The sequence below is a fragment of the Amblyomma americanum genome, chromosome 7 (assembly GCF_052857255.1).
Source record: "Amblyomma americanum isolate KBUSLIRL-KWMA chromosome 7, ASM5285725v1, whole genome shotgun sequence".
NCBI lineage: Eukaryota > Metazoa > Arthropoda > Arachnida > Ixodida > Ixodidae > Amblyomma > Amblyomma americanum.
This window is the reverse complement of record NC_135503.1, coordinates 148789385-148807530: the sequence shown is the minus strand read 5'-3', so window position 1 is coordinate 148807530 and position 18146 is coordinate 148789385. Positions and strand designations below refer to the sequence as shown.

Genomic DNA, 18146 nt, shown 5'->3' with positions numbered 1-18146 from the left:
CGCTATTAGTCATGTAGTCCGGTCTTTATTGGCCTGCCTTCACGTATCATTCGGTATGAGGTGCGTGTTAATCATCGCCATGCTGGTCCTAGAGCTTCGGCGTCCTGCGTCTGCCGTGGTCGCCCGCCCTGAGTTCCTTGTGCGCGCCGCCCGGCTGCGCTCCAGCCCGACTCACCGGAGCCAACCTCGCCGTTCGCCCAAGCCCCGTCCCCCGCACCGACCACAAGACACGACGAACTGGTCCTACCGGCCAGACCCTAAGCGACCCGACCGATCCGAGACACGTGAGAACACAGCCCATGTCGCTTGGTGCGGCCATGGACTTCGGCCGTCGCCTCAAGGTGACTTGTGTGCCGTGAGCTTTGTAGATCAGAACTCATCCAATCATCTCCTCATCTCTTTCATCGCAACAGCGAGCCCTGCACCGTCTTCTATTCTGTGTTCACTATCCTGTCACGCTCATCGTCACGTCCTGCGTTTTATCGTGACTACCATTCTGCTAATTCGCGCGATCGGAACGATCGCTCGGTGGACCAGAGTAGTGCCACGGAATAGAAGACGAGAAATTGGGCAGTGGCGCGGCACGGAGCGCTCGCGCTAGGCCCACCGCTATTAAATCATTCCATCAGCATGTGTCATGTAGTCCTGTCTTTACCAGATTGCCATAAAGTAACAATACCACATAGCTTTGAATCATATATTGAGGAAACCTGAAATATGTTGTGCCTCTTGAATAAACTTGCAGTGTGAAAGCGGTATGGAACTTTACAGGCTAGGCGCAGAGCTCTTTCCCTGTAAAATGTCGTCTACTTATGTTTCCAGCTGATGTTGTTGACCATACAAGAAACAGATGACTTAATACAGACGAAAATAAAAATACATGTCAGCATGTTAACAGATGTAGGAAAGAGGTAGCAGTGGCAGCGCATAATGCTGGTCGTCCTATATAATTTAATATTAATGTAGGCAATGTTCCCATCCCATGTCATGTTTTGTGGAAAGTGTACTCCCATTGATTTAAAGCCTTTAACCACTTCAATTTCAGAGTTAGTTAACAGAATACGGAGCAGCTGTACATGTGCGTGTGGGGGGAAGGGGGGCGGGAAATAAAACAACCTTCGTTTTATTATTGTTTACTACGTGTTAGGCAGTTCCTTTGAGCTGATGCAATAAATTCGGGCACTGCGTTATTCGCTCCACTACCTAAATTGGCACATGATTTACATGAAAAGAACGAACTCGTGTCATCAACGTAGATTATAAGATGAGTCGTTTCTTCCATGCGGGCACTCTCGTTAATATAAAGGACGAACAGAAACGGTCGAGAATTCTTCCCTGCGGGACACCTGTTTTAATAGATTTTATCCTGGAATCTTCTCCTTCAAAGACGACAAATTGAGAACTGTATAGCAATTGAGACATATTTATTTTTTTCGCGTTGCTCCTTACGCCATATTGATGAATGTTTTGAAGCAGAATGTCACGATTAATTAAGCCGACGGCTTATGAAAAAAAAATTCGCTGTGGTTTAGCTCTGGTTAAACCTGGAGTGACGCGGTAGCTGCAGCTGGCTGAGTGGAACTTGGTCACGTGATCAACCACATGGCGAACCACGTGGTCAGCCATGGCGTCGCACTGCGGGCAGCTGCTCTGCAACACGTGACCAGCCACGTGACAGGGTGGCGGCGCAGCCACAGGGTGTTGGCACCGCCCCGCTGAAGGCTCGAAATGCTACCGTAATGTAGCTATCGCTAAAAAAGTCAGAAAAATCCAAAGTACCATATTTTTACATTAGAAGTTTCCTAAATTGAACTCCTTTTGGGCAGGTTGTGCGAGCTCTGCAGATTTGATTCTGCAAAAACCATACTGTGAACAACTTATCCAGTTGAAGTGGTCAGTGAAAGAAGTCAGCCGTTGCAAGATTGTTTTTTCCATACCTTTGGAAAACGGGTAAGATCGAATATCTTAATTCAATTAGCATTTTAAAACATAGCTGTTACTTTTGCTATCGGTATGTTTCGGGGACAAAAAAATATTGAAAATATGAGTAAGACAAGGTGCTAGCAAAGGAATCGCGTGTTTTACATGGTTCATTTCAGTATCGCCGCAGTCCGGGGCTTTAGTATTGCTCAGGACTCAAGATGTCAGTCGCTAAAACATCGCTATATAAGACTGGCTCTAGATATATATGGTTGGATTAGTTCGGTCATTCTTATATTGTAGCTATAGCTACACTACTCCACTTCTTCAACCCTTCAGAGTGGAACCACTTCAGCTCCATGGCGGCACCGTTGGTCACGTGGTTGGTCACGTGGGTTGATCACGTAGTGCGGCCGTTGGCCATGTGGGTTGGTCACGTGGTGCGGAGCAGCTGATGCCATGGAGGAAAAAAAACTGAGGAGGGAGCGTCCGGAGAGAACCTTGAAGCCAGTCATAAAAAGCAAAAAGCATACAAAAAGAAGAGAGTCGGTCCCCCCGTGACCATATCACGTGGTGGCGTGCGGTGATTTTTATCAGCGCCGCGCGCGCGCATGCGCGCACCAGCGCGGAGAAACTGAAACCGAAACATTTTTGACGGGCTCAGGCGGGCACCGCATCATGAAGTGCTGCGTGCGTGGGTGCAGGAGCCGCACAGAAATAGTTTCTTCGGAGGTTTCGTTCCACCGGTGAGTGAATATTTCATAGTGCTGTGGTGAAAATATGCGCTGTGGTTCTGCATGGCAAAGAGCCCAACGGGTATGAATGGGTAACATTTCTTTTTTCAATATTTCGCGACAGGTTTCCGAATGACCCTGCCGCCAGAAAACGGTGGACTGACGCACTGCAACGTTCGGACAATTGGTTGCCGACAAAATGGAGCGTTGTTTGCTCCCTGCATTTTCGTGCAGAGGACTTCAAGGCTGCGACAGGGAATCTTCGCCGACTGACTGCAAGCGCCGTGCCATCGCTTTCTCTTGCTTCAGCTGTAAGTAGCATATGCGTGCATGCCAATTAATTAACAGCAGTGTTTATAGGAGCGAATAGGTGACTGATATGACGACATCTTTGCGTGCTTAGTCACCCTAATATTTAAGTGAGAGTGAATGCTTCTATAATAAGCACGACTGGAATGCATATATGCGCAATTTCGTGGCGTTGTATACAGCAAGTTCAGAACTATGCGCGGTATAGTACCATATATGACACCAGCCGGGACGAGGTTTGCCGACCGCCGTACGTTGGTTATGCCATGACAAAACAATTTAACGAGCTGTCATTCCAATTGTAGCGCTCAGCTTAAAATCTATACAGCATTAATTATCAATCCGCTCTGTCTATGCATGAATACGCTAGTTGAAGACACTCTGGTTTTCTAAGGACATATGCATGCATGGTGTTGTAGAGGACGAGAAGAGGACGTACGCGCCGACACCGCCGTGGGTCGGACACACGAGATGCCTCGATATATATCGCGCATCCGCGCCGCTAACTTTTTATGCCTCACACCTGCGCGGCGAGACAGCATCAAACCGTCTCTCTCTCGTTGGCTCCGCGCTCTCGACCTTTCGAATTTGTTTTTATTTTGTGAAGAACAAAGTACTCAGTCTGCTGGGAATCTCGGATCCATGCTGTCAGCACGTCTCTTTTTATCCTGCAGCGCTAGGGCGAAGACCTGGCTATAATATACTGTGTAATATCGGTGTGAAACCAGCTTTACCTATCATAATCATTTTACTACACTGAACATGAGTGAGCAGCGTACGCCTCCCTCCTTAATGCCTGCATGCCTGTCTCGGCAACTTCACTGAATCTCCACATGTCGATGAAAGCCTCAAACAAACGTATAGTTTCCTGTACTGTTGCGGAACAGCTCCTTTAGTGGCGTCGTTCCCGCAGATCATCGTCGCTTTTTGTCTATATTCGATAAATTCGAAGGCCAACCGGGCTAATAAACCTACGCGAGTCAGGGCTGCGACGTACTCCACCCCTTGCGGCTTAGCCCCACTGTTCGTTTTCATCACGAAAAGCGATATGCGATAAAGAAGCGATAAAGAAGAGCATAGAGAGAAGGGAATTTTAATGAAAGAAAGGCGGAGAGGTCGGCCGGTGGTAACAGGGCCCTGGCCTGCTACTCCACACAGGGGAAAGGGAAGAGGAGGAAAAGGAAAGTGTGAATGAAGGCTGATGATGGCATAATACAATGAGTTTCACGGGTGATGTCTATGCATACGCACACACACACACACACACACACACACACACAACACTGGCTGGCGCTCGCATCGCGGTTACTGGACACACATAAAACTCAAAACTGGTGTCTGCAACACAACACCGACACATGTCATTAACCATGTAGGTTGTGCACAGGCGGTCACAAACGAGTATCCAGGCCTGTTTCACACAAAAAGTTGAGCAGGGCTTTTGTCACACGCCACCAATCAGAACGTCTCGTCCTTGCGCCCAGAAGAGTTTCCTCAGAGAGAGGGCGAGAGTCCAGGTTTTTCACGGTCGCCTCCAATGTTGTTCTTTCAGAAGTATACTTCGGGCACGCGCAAAGAAGGTGTCCAATAGTCTCTGGTGTGTTGCACTGTGCGCAATTTGGGTTACTTTCGATGCCGATCTTGTGAAGATAGTGTTTGGTGTAGGCAACGCCAAGCCGTAGCCGGTGGAGTAAAGTCCCATGACGTCGCACCACCACAGATGGGAAATGTAATCGTGAGCCAGCGTCAAGCTTACACACGCGGTCCTGTTGATGACTCGGATCATGCCAGTGCGACTGCATTGCCGCCTGCATTAAATGCGCCAACAAGGCTCCAATGTCTGATCTTGAAAAGGCTATCTCAATGAAAGCACCATCACTATGTGCCATCCGAGCCTCGGCGTCAGCACGCTCGTTTCCCGCTATGCCGCAATGGCTCGGTATCCATTGAAACTTTATGATATGGCCGCGGTGGAAAGCCTCGGCTAACAAAAGCACAATCTGTTGAACCAGCTGCTCGCATGCTCTTGGTTTTAGATAAGTTTGTACGACCTGTAATGCCGATCTCGAGTCGCAGAATATAGTCCATTGCTGCGCTGGCTGGCGACCAATATAAAGGATGGCTTCTCGTATGGCTGCCAATTCGGTTGCCGTAGAGGACGTTTTGTGCATGAGCCTGAAAGGGTGACATGAGGCATTTCCTGGCACTATCACCGCTGCAGCTGAAGAAGTGGTCGTAACGGATCCGTCCACGAAAACATGCTGGGTGTTAGTATACATAGATGTAATGTATGACAGCGCCAGCTGTTTCAGTCCGACTGTTGGAATGTGCGTTTTCTTTGTTATCCCTGGGATTGTTGTCCGTATAGATGGTTTTGGTACTGCCCAAAGTGGCACCTCCGCAATCTGGTGTGGCGCGTAGTTCGAAGGCAGCGCATTGCGCTGCATCCAAAGGGCTCTGGAAAAGGCTGCATCTGGACGCACCGCACTAATGTTAGTCAGGGGGTGATGACGATGCCTGGTCAGATGCCGCAAATGCACACGAAGTGGCTCCTGTTGAAAATAAATTCGTGCTGGGCAGGCGCGGGCCTCATAAAATGTGCCCCATGTAGAAGTTTTACATGGCAAACCCAAGCATACTCTTAAAGCACGAGCCTGCGCGCTTTCAAGCACACGCAGGCCTGATAGTCTGACCCCCGAGAGAACGGGTGCACTGTATCTGAGAAGGCCGACTACCAGCGCCTGGTACACGCGTAGTAAAGATCGCTCAGAGGGACCCCAACATTTTCCTGCCATACACCGCACAATGCTTGCAAAGCTGTCGAGCTTTTTCTTGAGCACAGAAATGTGCTTCGTCCAGGACAGGTCACGGTCTATCGTAACACCTAAGAATTTGTGATGTGTTACGTATGGAACAATTTGCCCGTCGATTGTGACCGGATACCACGCCATTATCTTGCGTGTGAAAGCCAATGTTACGCTTTTAGTTGGCGAAAATTCAAGCCCCTGACGGCGCAAGTACGCAGACGTAATGGACACCGAACGCTGCAATCTTGCTTGCACTTGGGGACGCGTGACACTTGATGTCCAGATGCAAATATCGTCTGCGTAGGCGGATATTGAAACAGTCTTCGGTAGTTGTTTGAAAAGGCCAATGAGCACGAGATTGAACAACGTTGGACTGAGCACTCCTCCCTGAGGAACACCACAAGCAACATGATGATCTGCTGTGTCACCTTCAAGAGTCTCCATGTAGACTGTCCGGTTTGTCAAATAGCTTGCAATCCAATTGTGTAGACGTCCGCCTATACCACATTCTTCGAGTGCATTTAGTACTGCATCATGCTGAACATTATCGAATGCGCCCTTTATGTCGAGGAAAAGAGCAGCAGTCAACCTGTGACGGCGTTTTTCATGTTCTACCGTTGACACGAGATCAATTACACTGTCGATGGCAGACCGGCCTTTGCGGAAACCCGCCATTGTGGAAGGGTATAGCCCATGTTTTTCAAGGAACCATTCTAGACGGGTTAGCACCATACGCTCCATCGTCTTGCCAATACAACTTGCCAGAGCTACTGGTCTGTAGGATGTTAATGTGAGTGGCGATTTCCCTGGTTTGAGCAAGGCCACAATGCGGCTTCTTTTCCACTGCTGTGGTACAGTGGCAGAGGCCCAAGAGTGGTTGAACAATGTTAAGAGGGCTTCCATTACCTGTGGGCCTAGATGACGAAGCGCATTGTATGTTATTCCATCAGGTCCTGGGGATGAAGGATGCGTGCAAGCAGAAAGAGCTGCTTTCAGTTCTTGAATTGTGAAGGGGATGTCCAGTCGATCGTCCATCGTGGGGGGAGCACATCGATGCTGCCGAGGTAAAGAAGCGCTTCCGGCAATTCTCGAGCAGAAATCCTCCGCCACCTCTAGTTCTTGCCGTCTATCATGAAGTACCAATGCACGGAAAGGGTGTTTCTGCTGGGGAAATGTCGGCAGTGCTCGAACAACGTGCCAGATTGTGGAGAGTGGTTTGCGGGGATCCAAACTGCTGCAAAATGACCGCCACCGTTGTTTGCCTAGGTTCTCCAAATAGCGCTGTATTTGCTTCTGGGCACGTCGAGAGGCCCGGAGATCCGAGACATCCTTTGTCCTCCGGTATTTTCTTTCTGCGCGCCGACGAATCGCCCGAAGCTGCGCGTAGATCACATCCACTGGTGCTGTGGAATTTGGCGCTGAGATATTGCGTGTTGCATCGTGCATGGCCGAAATAATACGCTGTTCCACATCTGTTGGATCAGCGAGTTTCCCACAGGTTTTTTCTAGAACAATGCGGAAAGCACTCCAGTCGGTGCAACGTATTTTGGCATTTGGAAGACGGTGAAACCACCGTAGCTGCACATACGTCGGTATGTGGTCACTTCCATAACTTTCAATATCAGCACACCACGTTGCGAACGATGACAGGCGCCTGGATACAAATGCAAGGTCCAGGCAGCTGCTGTAGGTAGTCCCGCGTAGAAATGTCGGCGTGCCATCATTGAGCAAAACGAGACCTGCATTGTTCATGAACGTGGCGATATCCCGTCCTCGAACGTTCGTAACGGCGCTTCCCCAGCCGTGGTGATGCGCATTGAAATCTCCTACTATTATATGGGGTTCCGAAACGCTGTCAAGTAGCGATTGTAGTCGTAGGGCATCAAATCGACCCCTTGGTGGTATGTAGCCACCTATAATAGAGATTGTGCGCCCATTCAAAGTCACAGTGATTGCTACATACTCGTTGCTACTGCCCCCAGGAATTTGATGCCGAACGTATGTGAGGTCACGACGGACGCATAGTAGTACCTTGCTCAAATGCCCAGCCGCTTCAGAGAGGAAACTTTCATAACCGGACAGTCGAAAAGGAGATGTGATATTAGGCTCACATATTACAAGCACCGGAAATCGGTATTTGAAGATCCTCTGCCTGAGATCTGCTAGGCGGCCTCGCAGACCTCGAGCATTCCATTGTAATACTGCCGATCGAGAGATTCTCTCCTGCAGTGAGGGTGCTGACGACGGTAGAGCCATAATTTTGACTGCTATTAAAGGGTGGCAAGCACCGGTTCAATAGCGTCTAAAATTTGGACAGCAGCCTTAGCAATTGGCGTGTCCACTCCAGCAATTATCAGCCGTAAGGTGCCTATCAGCTGTTTCAGCATCGCCCTGATTTGATCATCTGTTGTCGACACAGCCGGCGGACGCACAGGCGGACGTGTCACAGAGCTTACAGTACGCGATGGTAGAAGTGGCCACTCTGCGGGGTCCTCCTGGGGGGTTGTCAGTCTTGGCTCTTGCGGAGCTGGAGGCAGTGGCTTTTGCGCGGCAGAGCGGTCTCGGTCCTCCTGATGTGTTGACACGTCATTTACTGAGCTCAATTTCTTCTGCCGACTTCGTGTCCTCCTCCTGGAGCGACATACTGCGATTGCTGCTTCTCGGTGAGTAGAATGGTCTCTCACCATTTTCTTCAAGATCTTCATCTCTGTTTTCACCTTCGGACATTCCCTAGATGTGGCCTCATGAGAACCTTTGCAGTTGGCACAAACTGGAGACTCAATCGTACATGTAGGTCCATCGTGCACGCCACCACAACGCGGACATGTTTTCGTGCTCGTACACGCAGCACTTACATGTCCAATCTTCTGGCATTTTCGGCACTGCACCGGTCGGGGCACATAAGGACGCACTGGGTGCCTCACAAAACCCACTTTCACATGCGATGGTAAAGTAGTACCCTCAAACACTAGTTTGACACACCGTGATTTGCCGAAACGATGGATGTCAGTTATGCGAACAGAACTTGAGAGCAGTTGCACCAAGTCCATATCCTTGATCTCTATGTCCACGTCAGAAATCACACCAGCAGTAGTGTTAAGTCCATGAGCGAAGAACGAGCGGACTCGTATGTTGCCAAGGACAGACACGGTCTTCAACTTATCCAGGGTTGCCCGGCTAGAGACATCAACAGAGAGGATATTTCTTCTTGCGTTAATACGCACTTCTTTGACTTGGCCCGGAACCAGTCGTTCAAGAAGAAGAGTCAAAGTCTGCCTGTTGATGGAGTTGAGATTCTCTTCCTCAACAGGCATGTATGAAATTGTGTAAGTGAGAGATTGCTCACTTACATTGGCCTCGTTGGTTGTTTTCTTGCTCACACTGGATTGGTGAGGCATCTTCGCTGGCACAATGGACTTGTTAGCCCGCTTCGTACACACACTGGGCCCACACTCAGTCGGGGTTTTGGAAAGCTTCCTCTTCAGGCGCCGACTCACAATCTCGGTGTAGCCTCCGTCGAACTCCATGTCATCCGAGTCATGACGCAAATCTTGCCAATGTGCTGACAAGATGTCAGGAGCACAACCTGAAATTGAACAAAACAAAGTGTAACTTCTTGCAGGAATCCGTCAAGTACCTAGGCCACGTGTTGACGCGCGACGGGTTGAGCCTGGATCCAGGGAGACTGGAAGATATTTTCCACGTGCAGGCCCCTTGCAACCGGAAAGAGCTACAGACATTCTTGGGTATGGTGAACTTCGTTTCCCGCTTCATTCCTAATATGTCAACGCTCACAGCATCGCTCCGAGAACTTTTAAAAAAGAATGCTGCATGGGTTTGGGAAGACAGACATCAAAAAAGCTTTGAAGCACTGCGCGAAGCACTAGCAACGGCTCTCATATTGGCATATTACCAGAAGGGCAAACCAATCACCCTATCTGTAGACGCCAGCCAAACCAGAATTGGCGCTGTGATAATGCAGGATGGACACCCCTTAGCTTACTCATCTCGCTCGCTGACAGAAGCACAGCAAAGGTACGCGCAGATAGAGAAAGAGATGCTAGCAATCGTCCACGGCTGTGAAAAATTCAAGGACTACATTTTCGGGCAGCCAGAAGTCATTGTGGAATGTGATCACAAGCCGCTCGAAATGATTTTCAAGAAGCCATTATGCCAGTGCCCTCTCCGCCTGCAGCGTATGCGTCTAAACCTACAAAAATACCATATAAATGTCAAGTATACTCCGGGAAAACAACTGTTCATCGCTGACGCGTTATCACGTTTTCCTAATAAAGCACAGCTCGTAGAACATTGCGCGCATTTCCACGTTAACACTATCGCTTGTCTTCAAGCTTCAGACAGGCGCCTGGAGCAAGTTCTGCGGGAGACGGACCGTGACCCAAGCATGGTGAAACTTCGCCAGTATGCAAGCACAGCGTGGCCCATTGACAAGGCTGACGTCACTACCGAGCTACGCAGCTACTGGAGCTTCCGCGACGAGCTGCATACTGAATCCGGCCTTGTGTTCCGGAGCAATCGCTGTCAAACATGCCAAAAGTACAAATCAAGAAATGCGCGACTACCGCTGTTAAGTCACGAGATACCAACTCTGCCCTGGGAGTCAATAGGAGCTGATATTTGTCATCACAATGGTGCCGAGTACTTAGTCGTTGTTGACTTCTACTCTTTCTTTTTTGAAATCAGGCTTGTGCAAGCGCCGTCAGCCAACAAGGTTATTGCAGCATGCAATGACATCTTCGCAACACATGGCTTCCCAAGGCGACTTTGCACAGACAACGGACCACCCTTCAGTAGCCAACAGCTCAAGAATTACGCCGATAAGATTGGCCTGCAACACGTCCGGTCTAGTCCGTACTATCCCCGCTCGAATGGAATGGCAGAAAGAGCAGTACAGGAAGCTAAGAAGCTGTTAAGGCGGTTCCGTTTCGGCAGCACTGAGTTTTGTGCCGCATTGCTTGAGTGTCGAAATTCACCTCGGGACTCTTCTCTGAAGTCCCCTGTGCAGAGGCTCATGGACCGACAGACAAGAACACTGCTTCCTGTACCAACCAGCCACCTACAGCCACAAACAGTGCCACCCAAGACCGTGCGACAAAGGCTAGAAGACATCAGGAGCAAGCAACGCTGCTTCTACAACAGAGGTACACGGCCTCTTCCAGAGCTTCGCACTGGCTCGACCGCAACTATGTACAATGTGCCCTCAAGATCATGGTCCCCTGTCACGGTCGTACAGCGGGCTGAGACTCCTCGTGCCTACATCGTCAAAACGGAAGAGGGTCAACAGTTTCAGCGCACAAGAGAACACCTCAATCCGGCTCCTCCTCCCTCGTCTCCAGACCACAAGACTCCCGCGCCGCTGCCAGCTGTGGGAGTCCCAGACACTACAGGGACATCCGAATCTACACAACTCCGCAGGAGTGAACGGAAGCGCCAACCACCACGAAGATACCCGGCGCCTGAGTTCTGAAACTCTACTTGATTCGACGATTAAAAAAAAAAAGAGAGAGAGGGGAGATGTGACGTAGTGCAAGTCATGCACACGCGCCTAGCCGGACAGAAGCAGCCCACATTTCTGTTATCTAACCGCTTGCCTATATAACCGCTCGCCTTCTTCAATAAAGCGTCATTCATGCACCATGCTTCGTCATGTCCACAGCTATCTCTTCAACGGGCGGCCTTTTGGCAGGCAAAGTCAGTCCTCTAATTCGCTGCCTCGTATTTTTTTTTCATGTTGTGTGTGTGTGCGCGCGCGTGCGTTTGCGAACGAGGCGAGCTTTGAAACAAGCCGAACCCTCGCCTCCCAAAGCTGCTGGCAGCGTTTATGAGGTCTGCGAGTATGCCGGTCTGCGCGCTACCCCCCCACCCGCCCCCCCCCCATCCGCCACACACACACACACGTGCCCACACACGCCGCTTCTCGTTATCAGTGTTATCTCGCTTCTTAATTCCCTGAGATATGGCTGTCGATTAGACCTAGCCTACGTAAGTATGATGGCATCTGTTTGTAGACCTTACATGCGTACTCGCGAACATATCTTTACAGTCGGGCCCACTGATAACGGTACATATATAACGAACACTCGTTTAATAGGAATAAAGATGCGCTGCGATTGATATTATATGGCCATTGCGCCGAGTCTCAGAGGGTGCGAACATCCGGGACACAAAATTCAGTTACAGCAAACATGCATAGCACCAGGCACTCGCGTATCGATTGGGACGAGCTGCGCGCGCTTTTGCGCGGGCATCGATCGCTGTCGCTTTTTTGCGCGAAGGCCAATAAAGGGCGTGGTTTAGGGGAAGCAAGTGCAAAAAAAAGTTCGGACGTTATCGTCAGTCGCATTAGTTATAGCCTGCCGCGCACGCACTGATCAGCGATTCCTTAAGACATATTGAGCACTACCATATGAAAAAAATTAAAGGTGCATTGAATTCTCCTTCCGTTGCCTCCTCTGATATAGTAATGTAATTGTGCATTGATGGTAAAATTGATTAATTACGAATCAAACACTAATTAACAATTACATAACATTTCATTGTTAATTTTATGAATTTTCAGCTAATAGTTGTTTTCAATAATTATCAATCAAATGATTTAATTGTTATTTTTATTGTTCATTCAGTTCTAAAGGAAATATTAGTAATTCACCAATCTCATCACATACTCAGAGTAATTGGTGAAATTAATTGCCTTATGTATTCAATTATTTTATTTCGTCATTTAAGCATTCCTTTCAATCATTATTGATCTTTACAAGATACGCTGTGCCAAGAGCAGAGTTAACAGTAGTGATTCACAGGCAATAATTAGCGCTGTGTAGGAGTTTCCTAAAACGACTTGTTCATGCTAATATTGTTGCCTGCCAAAGCGCGTTGGCCCTTAATTAAATTGATTGATTATAGAGGGATATACTAAAACTTAAATATTGGGGTGTTTTTTGTGCACGAAAACCGACTGCCCGCGCCATTGCACTCGCATGCAACGATGGCGCAATCTTCCGCAAAAGGATGACACTGGTTGCCGTTGAGCAAAGACTGCATTGTGAAAAAAATTGAAATGCCACAGACGTAGAAATGGCAACATATGTAGGTACACATATCTCATGTCTGGCTGACAGCAGACTTTCTCATTGTGGGATACCTTAGGCCTGAACGCACAACACTGATCGCCCTGTGGTTGCAATATGCGTGATGCTCGCAGTGTACCCTAATCAAAACAGAAGTGGGAGGCATTGACATGAATAAAATACGGCCTGCTGGTGTCTCTATCAAGCATGATCAATCCACTTGCTGTGAATTTCCGGGTACAATTCACAAGCGACGTGTGGCGGTCATGTACAGTTGAGGTCAAGAGTCTCTGGACCATGTGTTACTCAAACGAAGCCGATAGCTTATATACTATTAGTCGGCGGCTGTGGAGGTCGCACTTGTAGAGATGAAAGCAAAAAATTTTCCCTGGTCTCCAGCTGCCGAATAATAGTGGGGCTATCGGCTTCGTTTCATTCACATGTGGTCCAGAGACTTTTGACCCTGATTGTACATCATACTTGTAATTTCCCAGCATTTTTTTCCAATCAAAGAGATTTGGAAACTAACCTACACATGCCAGAATGCTTCCATGCCAATGTTCGATTGCCCCGAAGTGCTCCAGATTAGAAATATTAGCGCTCAAAGCTCGGCGCACCTCAGCTCAAATTCTCCAAAAAGAAAATTTTCAGTTCTAAAAATTGCTCTAAATTTTGATTTAAGATACTGCCACACTGCGTAATGCCACTTCTGAAGCACGCATCAAACCATGTTTAATTATTCTATAATAGTAAGCGTGTTGTCTTATTACGTGCCTATTTTCTTCTGTGCAGACACACACAGGAGAAGCATCGACAGCAGCTGCAGCAACGGCAAGTGAACAAGAAGTTCCGCATGAAAAGGATATTATGCAAACAAGCCTACAGCCCTCAAATGAATCAGTATGTAAACCTGTGCAAATTCGTTTAGTGAGAGTGAGATCAAGATTGGCCTCTTCTGAGGGCATTGTAGATGTTTAATCAATGCAGAAAATTTCTTTGAGGACTATAACAATTAATGAAATTTTATTAGTGTAACACACATGCACAAGGGAGCATATTTCGGACCATTTTACAATTACACTTTGCGTAGCACTCACCATGCTCTTGCATTGCTTGTCACTGCACTTATTTTCCACTTCCAGTTACTTTAAAGCTAGTAAATTGTACTGCATGCTATCTCGTGATGAAACAAGTACCTTAGAAACATTGCACAGTCAAAAAATAGGCAAAAATACCAGCGTAGAAATGCTTAAGACGGCACTTTTATGTGGCGAATCCATCCAAACTTACAGTTGCTTGGCCAATTTTTTTTGTGATTTCGCAAATGTGTTTTATAAGGTGTGTATAGATAGAGACCAACATGCACGTCGGTCCTCGCAGTTCAGTTCTAATTCTTTGATTCTGTTGCCCTTAATTATGGCTGCAGGTGCAGCATCTGTGTGATGCCGGCAGTGCTGCTGAAATTTCTGGTCCCTCACAAAGCGACTCGGAAGGCACAACTACTGCTCCGCCGCTTGCAGAGCAACACAGTGTTTCACCAGAGGAGATGGCGGCAGAACAACTGAAGGAACAAGAGGTGGAGGTCCTGATGGAGTGGGAAACACATTCTTCAGGAACCATATCTGCCGAAGAGGAAATACCAATTCCTGTGTCCCCTCCGATGCGAAAGAAGCCTTGCCACAGGCAGCTGCCCTTCGACCGCAACCAGAGGGATCGCGAAGCTGCAGTGAGTTGTATTCATTTACACTTCTGCATTATGCAAAAAATATGCTGCACTATTTGCCTGTGCCAGTTGGCCAATGAGCGCAACCCAATTTTGCAACCTTTCTATTCCCTAAGTAATGGATTCAATTTTGATTATTTTTCTTGTTCTCTTTTAAGGGTGTGGTCTGCAGCTTCATGCGCTTGTTTTTTTGGTAGCATTCTGAGCAGAAAGGTAAAGTTGACTTGCTTTTGTGTGTCCTCACAACAGCTGTGTGTTCGTGTCCATGCAGGTGGCCGGCCTAAGACAAGGCACTGGAAATGCACAAGCCACTGCAAGACCGTCTCTGCAAGCCAGGAGGCTTGCAGTCATGGTGAGACGGCTACTAGACATTACTTGTATTCATTCAAAGCGACAGTTGGAAGAAAGTGGGACCCCTGTAATTCCTGTTCAGTACATAAAATGTATCATTAACTACTTCAGGAGCATTATGCTTTGAAAATTTTCAGTTGGGTTATATGTTGAATGTTGCAATCAAATGCATTCTTGATTTTGAAGTTTTCTGTATTAACGGAAACTGAAGGAGGTACTGTGAGGTTGCACTTCACAATTCATAGATAGCTTTGTCAGAAAAAATATATATCGTTTCCAAACCTAAACAAAAATTAGGCTTTACAGTTATTCTTGAAGCCTGGGTGTTCAAAATAATGCAGAGAAAAAATGTGGCAGTTTTTCTACCCCATACTTTTTGTTCCATGCCTCCGGCCTTCGACAATGTGCCACAATCGCTTATGCTGCACATTTCGTTAAATACAAATGTGATGGAATGTGCGTTTGTTTCAGGACCAAACTTGAAATTATCTCAAAATAAAGCACTGGAGCTATGTGACCACTGAACACAAAAATCAGATTTAGACTATTGAACTAACTTGGAAGGCTGTGAGTGCTCATAATATTACAAGTTCTTGAAGGGCGACACTGAGGCGACGGGGAGTACTTTCTAATTACTGATGACATGCCGGCTGCAAAAACTATATCAAGTATAAATAACTGGAAGCTCATTCCGTCCAGCCCTATTCTGCCTACCGTACAGCTTTGTGTGTTTAGCTTGATTATGAAAAGCATTTATTAGATGTAAACTTATGAAAAATTATTTTGAAGTTCTGAGAAACGTTACTTTGCAAGTCATTATTGCTCTAGCATTTTAATATGTCCATCACCTTTCCTAGCAGGATTTCTATGAGAAGCACTTTAGGCTCAAATGCTTGCTTTCATAAGCCAAGTGGTGCTTATGGCACAACCACCATTGAATTCCCACCATATTTTTGCATGAGCTCTGGTTTTTGTGGTAAAAAAAATTGCTCACCGTTACTTTTTTCCCTGTGTATACTCAAACTTGGGGTGATACATGCAATCATGTCTTCATCATATCAATAAAGTCCAATGAGAAAATTTTTGATATTTGTATGTGCTATTATTGCCAGCCTTCAGTAAAAAAGGATACCACCGAAAAGGCGTTCCTGCGTCATCAGGTGAAGCGCTATGCTGCCATCCATGTCTTCACCAAAAAGAAAATAAAAAGACTGCAGCAAGCGCAGCGCCGTCTTCAACGCAAGGTTGCTCGCCTTTCAAGTGTGATTGATGATCTATCAAAAAACAAAATTCTGATTGAGGAAAACATTGCTGCACTCCAAAGCCTTGCAGGCTCCAAAGAAAGCTTATTGATGCGTCACATCGTGGAAAAAACAGGCAAACCACATTCAATGGCCTACTCTCCAGAGTTAAGAGCTTTTGCTTTAACTTTGCATTTTTATTCCCCCGGGGAATACAACTATGTCAGGGCTGTTTTTGACACATGTTTGCCTCATCCCAAGACATTATCAAAATGGCTTGAGCACATTGATGGCTCTCCTGGTTTTTCAAAAGAAGCATTGGCTGCACTTGAAATGAAAGTGGAAGAAAATTCAAAGCTGGGCCATTCCACACTCTGCAACTTGGTTGTAGACGAAATGGCGATTAGGCGACATGTCGAATGGGACGGTAAGAGGTTTCATGGGCATGTGGACATGGGCACTGAAGTGAACGATGACAGCTTCCCCATTGCTAAAGACTCCTTTGTTGCTATGCTGGTGGCAATCAATGGGAGATGGAAGCTACCATTAGGGTACTTCCTTGTTGATGGCCTAGGAGGTGAGCAACGGAGCAACATTGTCCTCCAGGCTACTTCTCTTGCACACGAAAAGGGCGCACATGTAGTAAGTTTAACTTGCGATGGTGCAGCTGCGAATGTTTCTATGTTGCGCAACCTTGGTTGCAAGCTTGGCTTGGAAGAGCTGAACACTGCTTTTCCTCACCCTGTTACAAATCGGCCAATATTTGTTTTATTGGATGCCTGCCACATGCTTAAGCTTCTTAGAAACACACTATGCGACAAAAAAGTTTTAGAAAATGCCAGTGGAGGCCTAATAATGTGGAGGCACATCGAACAGCTGCATGAGTTGCAGTACTCAGAGGGACTACATTTAGCAAACAAATTGAGACAATCCCACATCAACTGGCACTTTCAGCCAATGAAAGTGTCCCTTGCAGCACAGGTATTCAGCACATCTGTAGCAGATGCTATTGCAGAATGCAGGGAACTAAATGTAACAAGCTTGCGAGATTCTGCAGCCACAGAAGAGTTTGTAAGATATGTGAACAATGTGTTCGACATTCTCAACTCGCGACACTTGAAGCAAAGAGGCTGGAAAAAGCCCTTGTGCCCTGAAAATGTGGCTGCTGTTACCACATACTTGCAAAAAGCAAAGGAATACTTTTCCTTTATTCGAGACCCAGCACAAAAAAAAAAAACTGATCACAGAAACTAACAGAGAGACAGGATTTATTGGCTTTTTAATTTGCATGCAGAGTGTAATTTCCTTGTACATCCATTTAGTTCAGGACAATGCAGTATTAGCATACCTGCCTACTTCGAAATTGAGCCAGGACCACCTTGAACTGTTTTTTGCAGCGATACGTTCATTCGGCCGCTGCAACGACAATCCAACTGCACGGCAGTTTGCTGCAGCATTCAAGCGCCTTTTAGTGCAAAATGAGGTGAAAGATGTTGCCAGTGGAAACTGTCTTCCACTTGAGCACATAAGCATTCTCTATGTGAGCTCATCTGTGAAGCCATCTTCAACAGAGGTAATAAACATGACCACCACTCGCAAAAGCCTAACAGAAAATGAGCCTTCTGTTGAAACAGTGCCGAGCATTATTGAAGAGCATGCTTACTGCTCTGATCCAGGCAAAATTTCAGAAACTTCCGAGGTTGTTGTTTCATACATTGCTGGATTTGTGGTAAGAAATCTACAAGCCAGTCTGAAGTGTCATGAGTGTGTATCTGCACTAACCACATCACGTCATGATGACAAAACCTACTCCCTGATTCGAAGGAAATCGCATGGTGGCTTAATCTACCCCTCAAAGGATGTCCTCACAATCTGTCAGCAATGTGAGAAAGAACTGCGTCGAGCCATAGCTTGTTCTCCTTTGATGTCACGAGGGCTTGTAGATAAGGTTGCAGTAGCTGCAATGACAGCAT

General features: G+C 47.1%; 1 protein-coding gene, 1 long non-coding RNA gene and 1 pseudogene across 2 annotated transcripts; 2 read left to right on the top strand and 1 right to left on the bottom strand.

Moving 5' to 3' along the window:
- The window catches only part of LOC144098166 (sodium-coupled monocarboxylate transporter 2-like), a 111210-nt pseudogene that overhangs the window by 76276 nt on the left and 16788 nt on the right, over positions 1–18146 (bottom strand).
- LOC144097526 (uncharacterized) lies at positions 2627–13716 on the top strand. Its single transcript, XR_013307043.1, has 3 exons — positions 2627–2666; positions 2779–2965; positions 13651–13716. It is a non-coding gene; the product is annotated as an uncharacterized LOC144097526 (long non-coding RNA).
- On the top strand, positions 14219–16454 carry LOC144096859 (uncharacterized). The gene is made up of 5 exons (XM_077629708.1): positions 14219–14224; positions 14285–14584; positions 14853–14933; positions 16045–16309; positions 16435–16454. The coding sequence occupies exons 1-5, from the start codon at positions 14219–14221 to the stop codon at positions 16452–16454; spliced, it is 672 nt and encodes a 223-aa protein (XP_077485834.1).

Bases quoted from the DNA above. Each gene is read 5' to 3' on its own strand.
- LOC144096859 (XM_077629708.1), top strand. The intron at 14,934-16,044 runs GTGAGACGGCTA...TATTATTGCCAG, and splicing joins CCAGGAGGCTTGCAGTCATG to CCTTCAGTAAAAAAGGATAC. The intron at 16,310-16,434 runs GCAAACCACATT...CCTCATCCCAAG, and splicing joins TCACATCGTGGAAAAAACAG to ACATTATCAAAATGGCTTGA.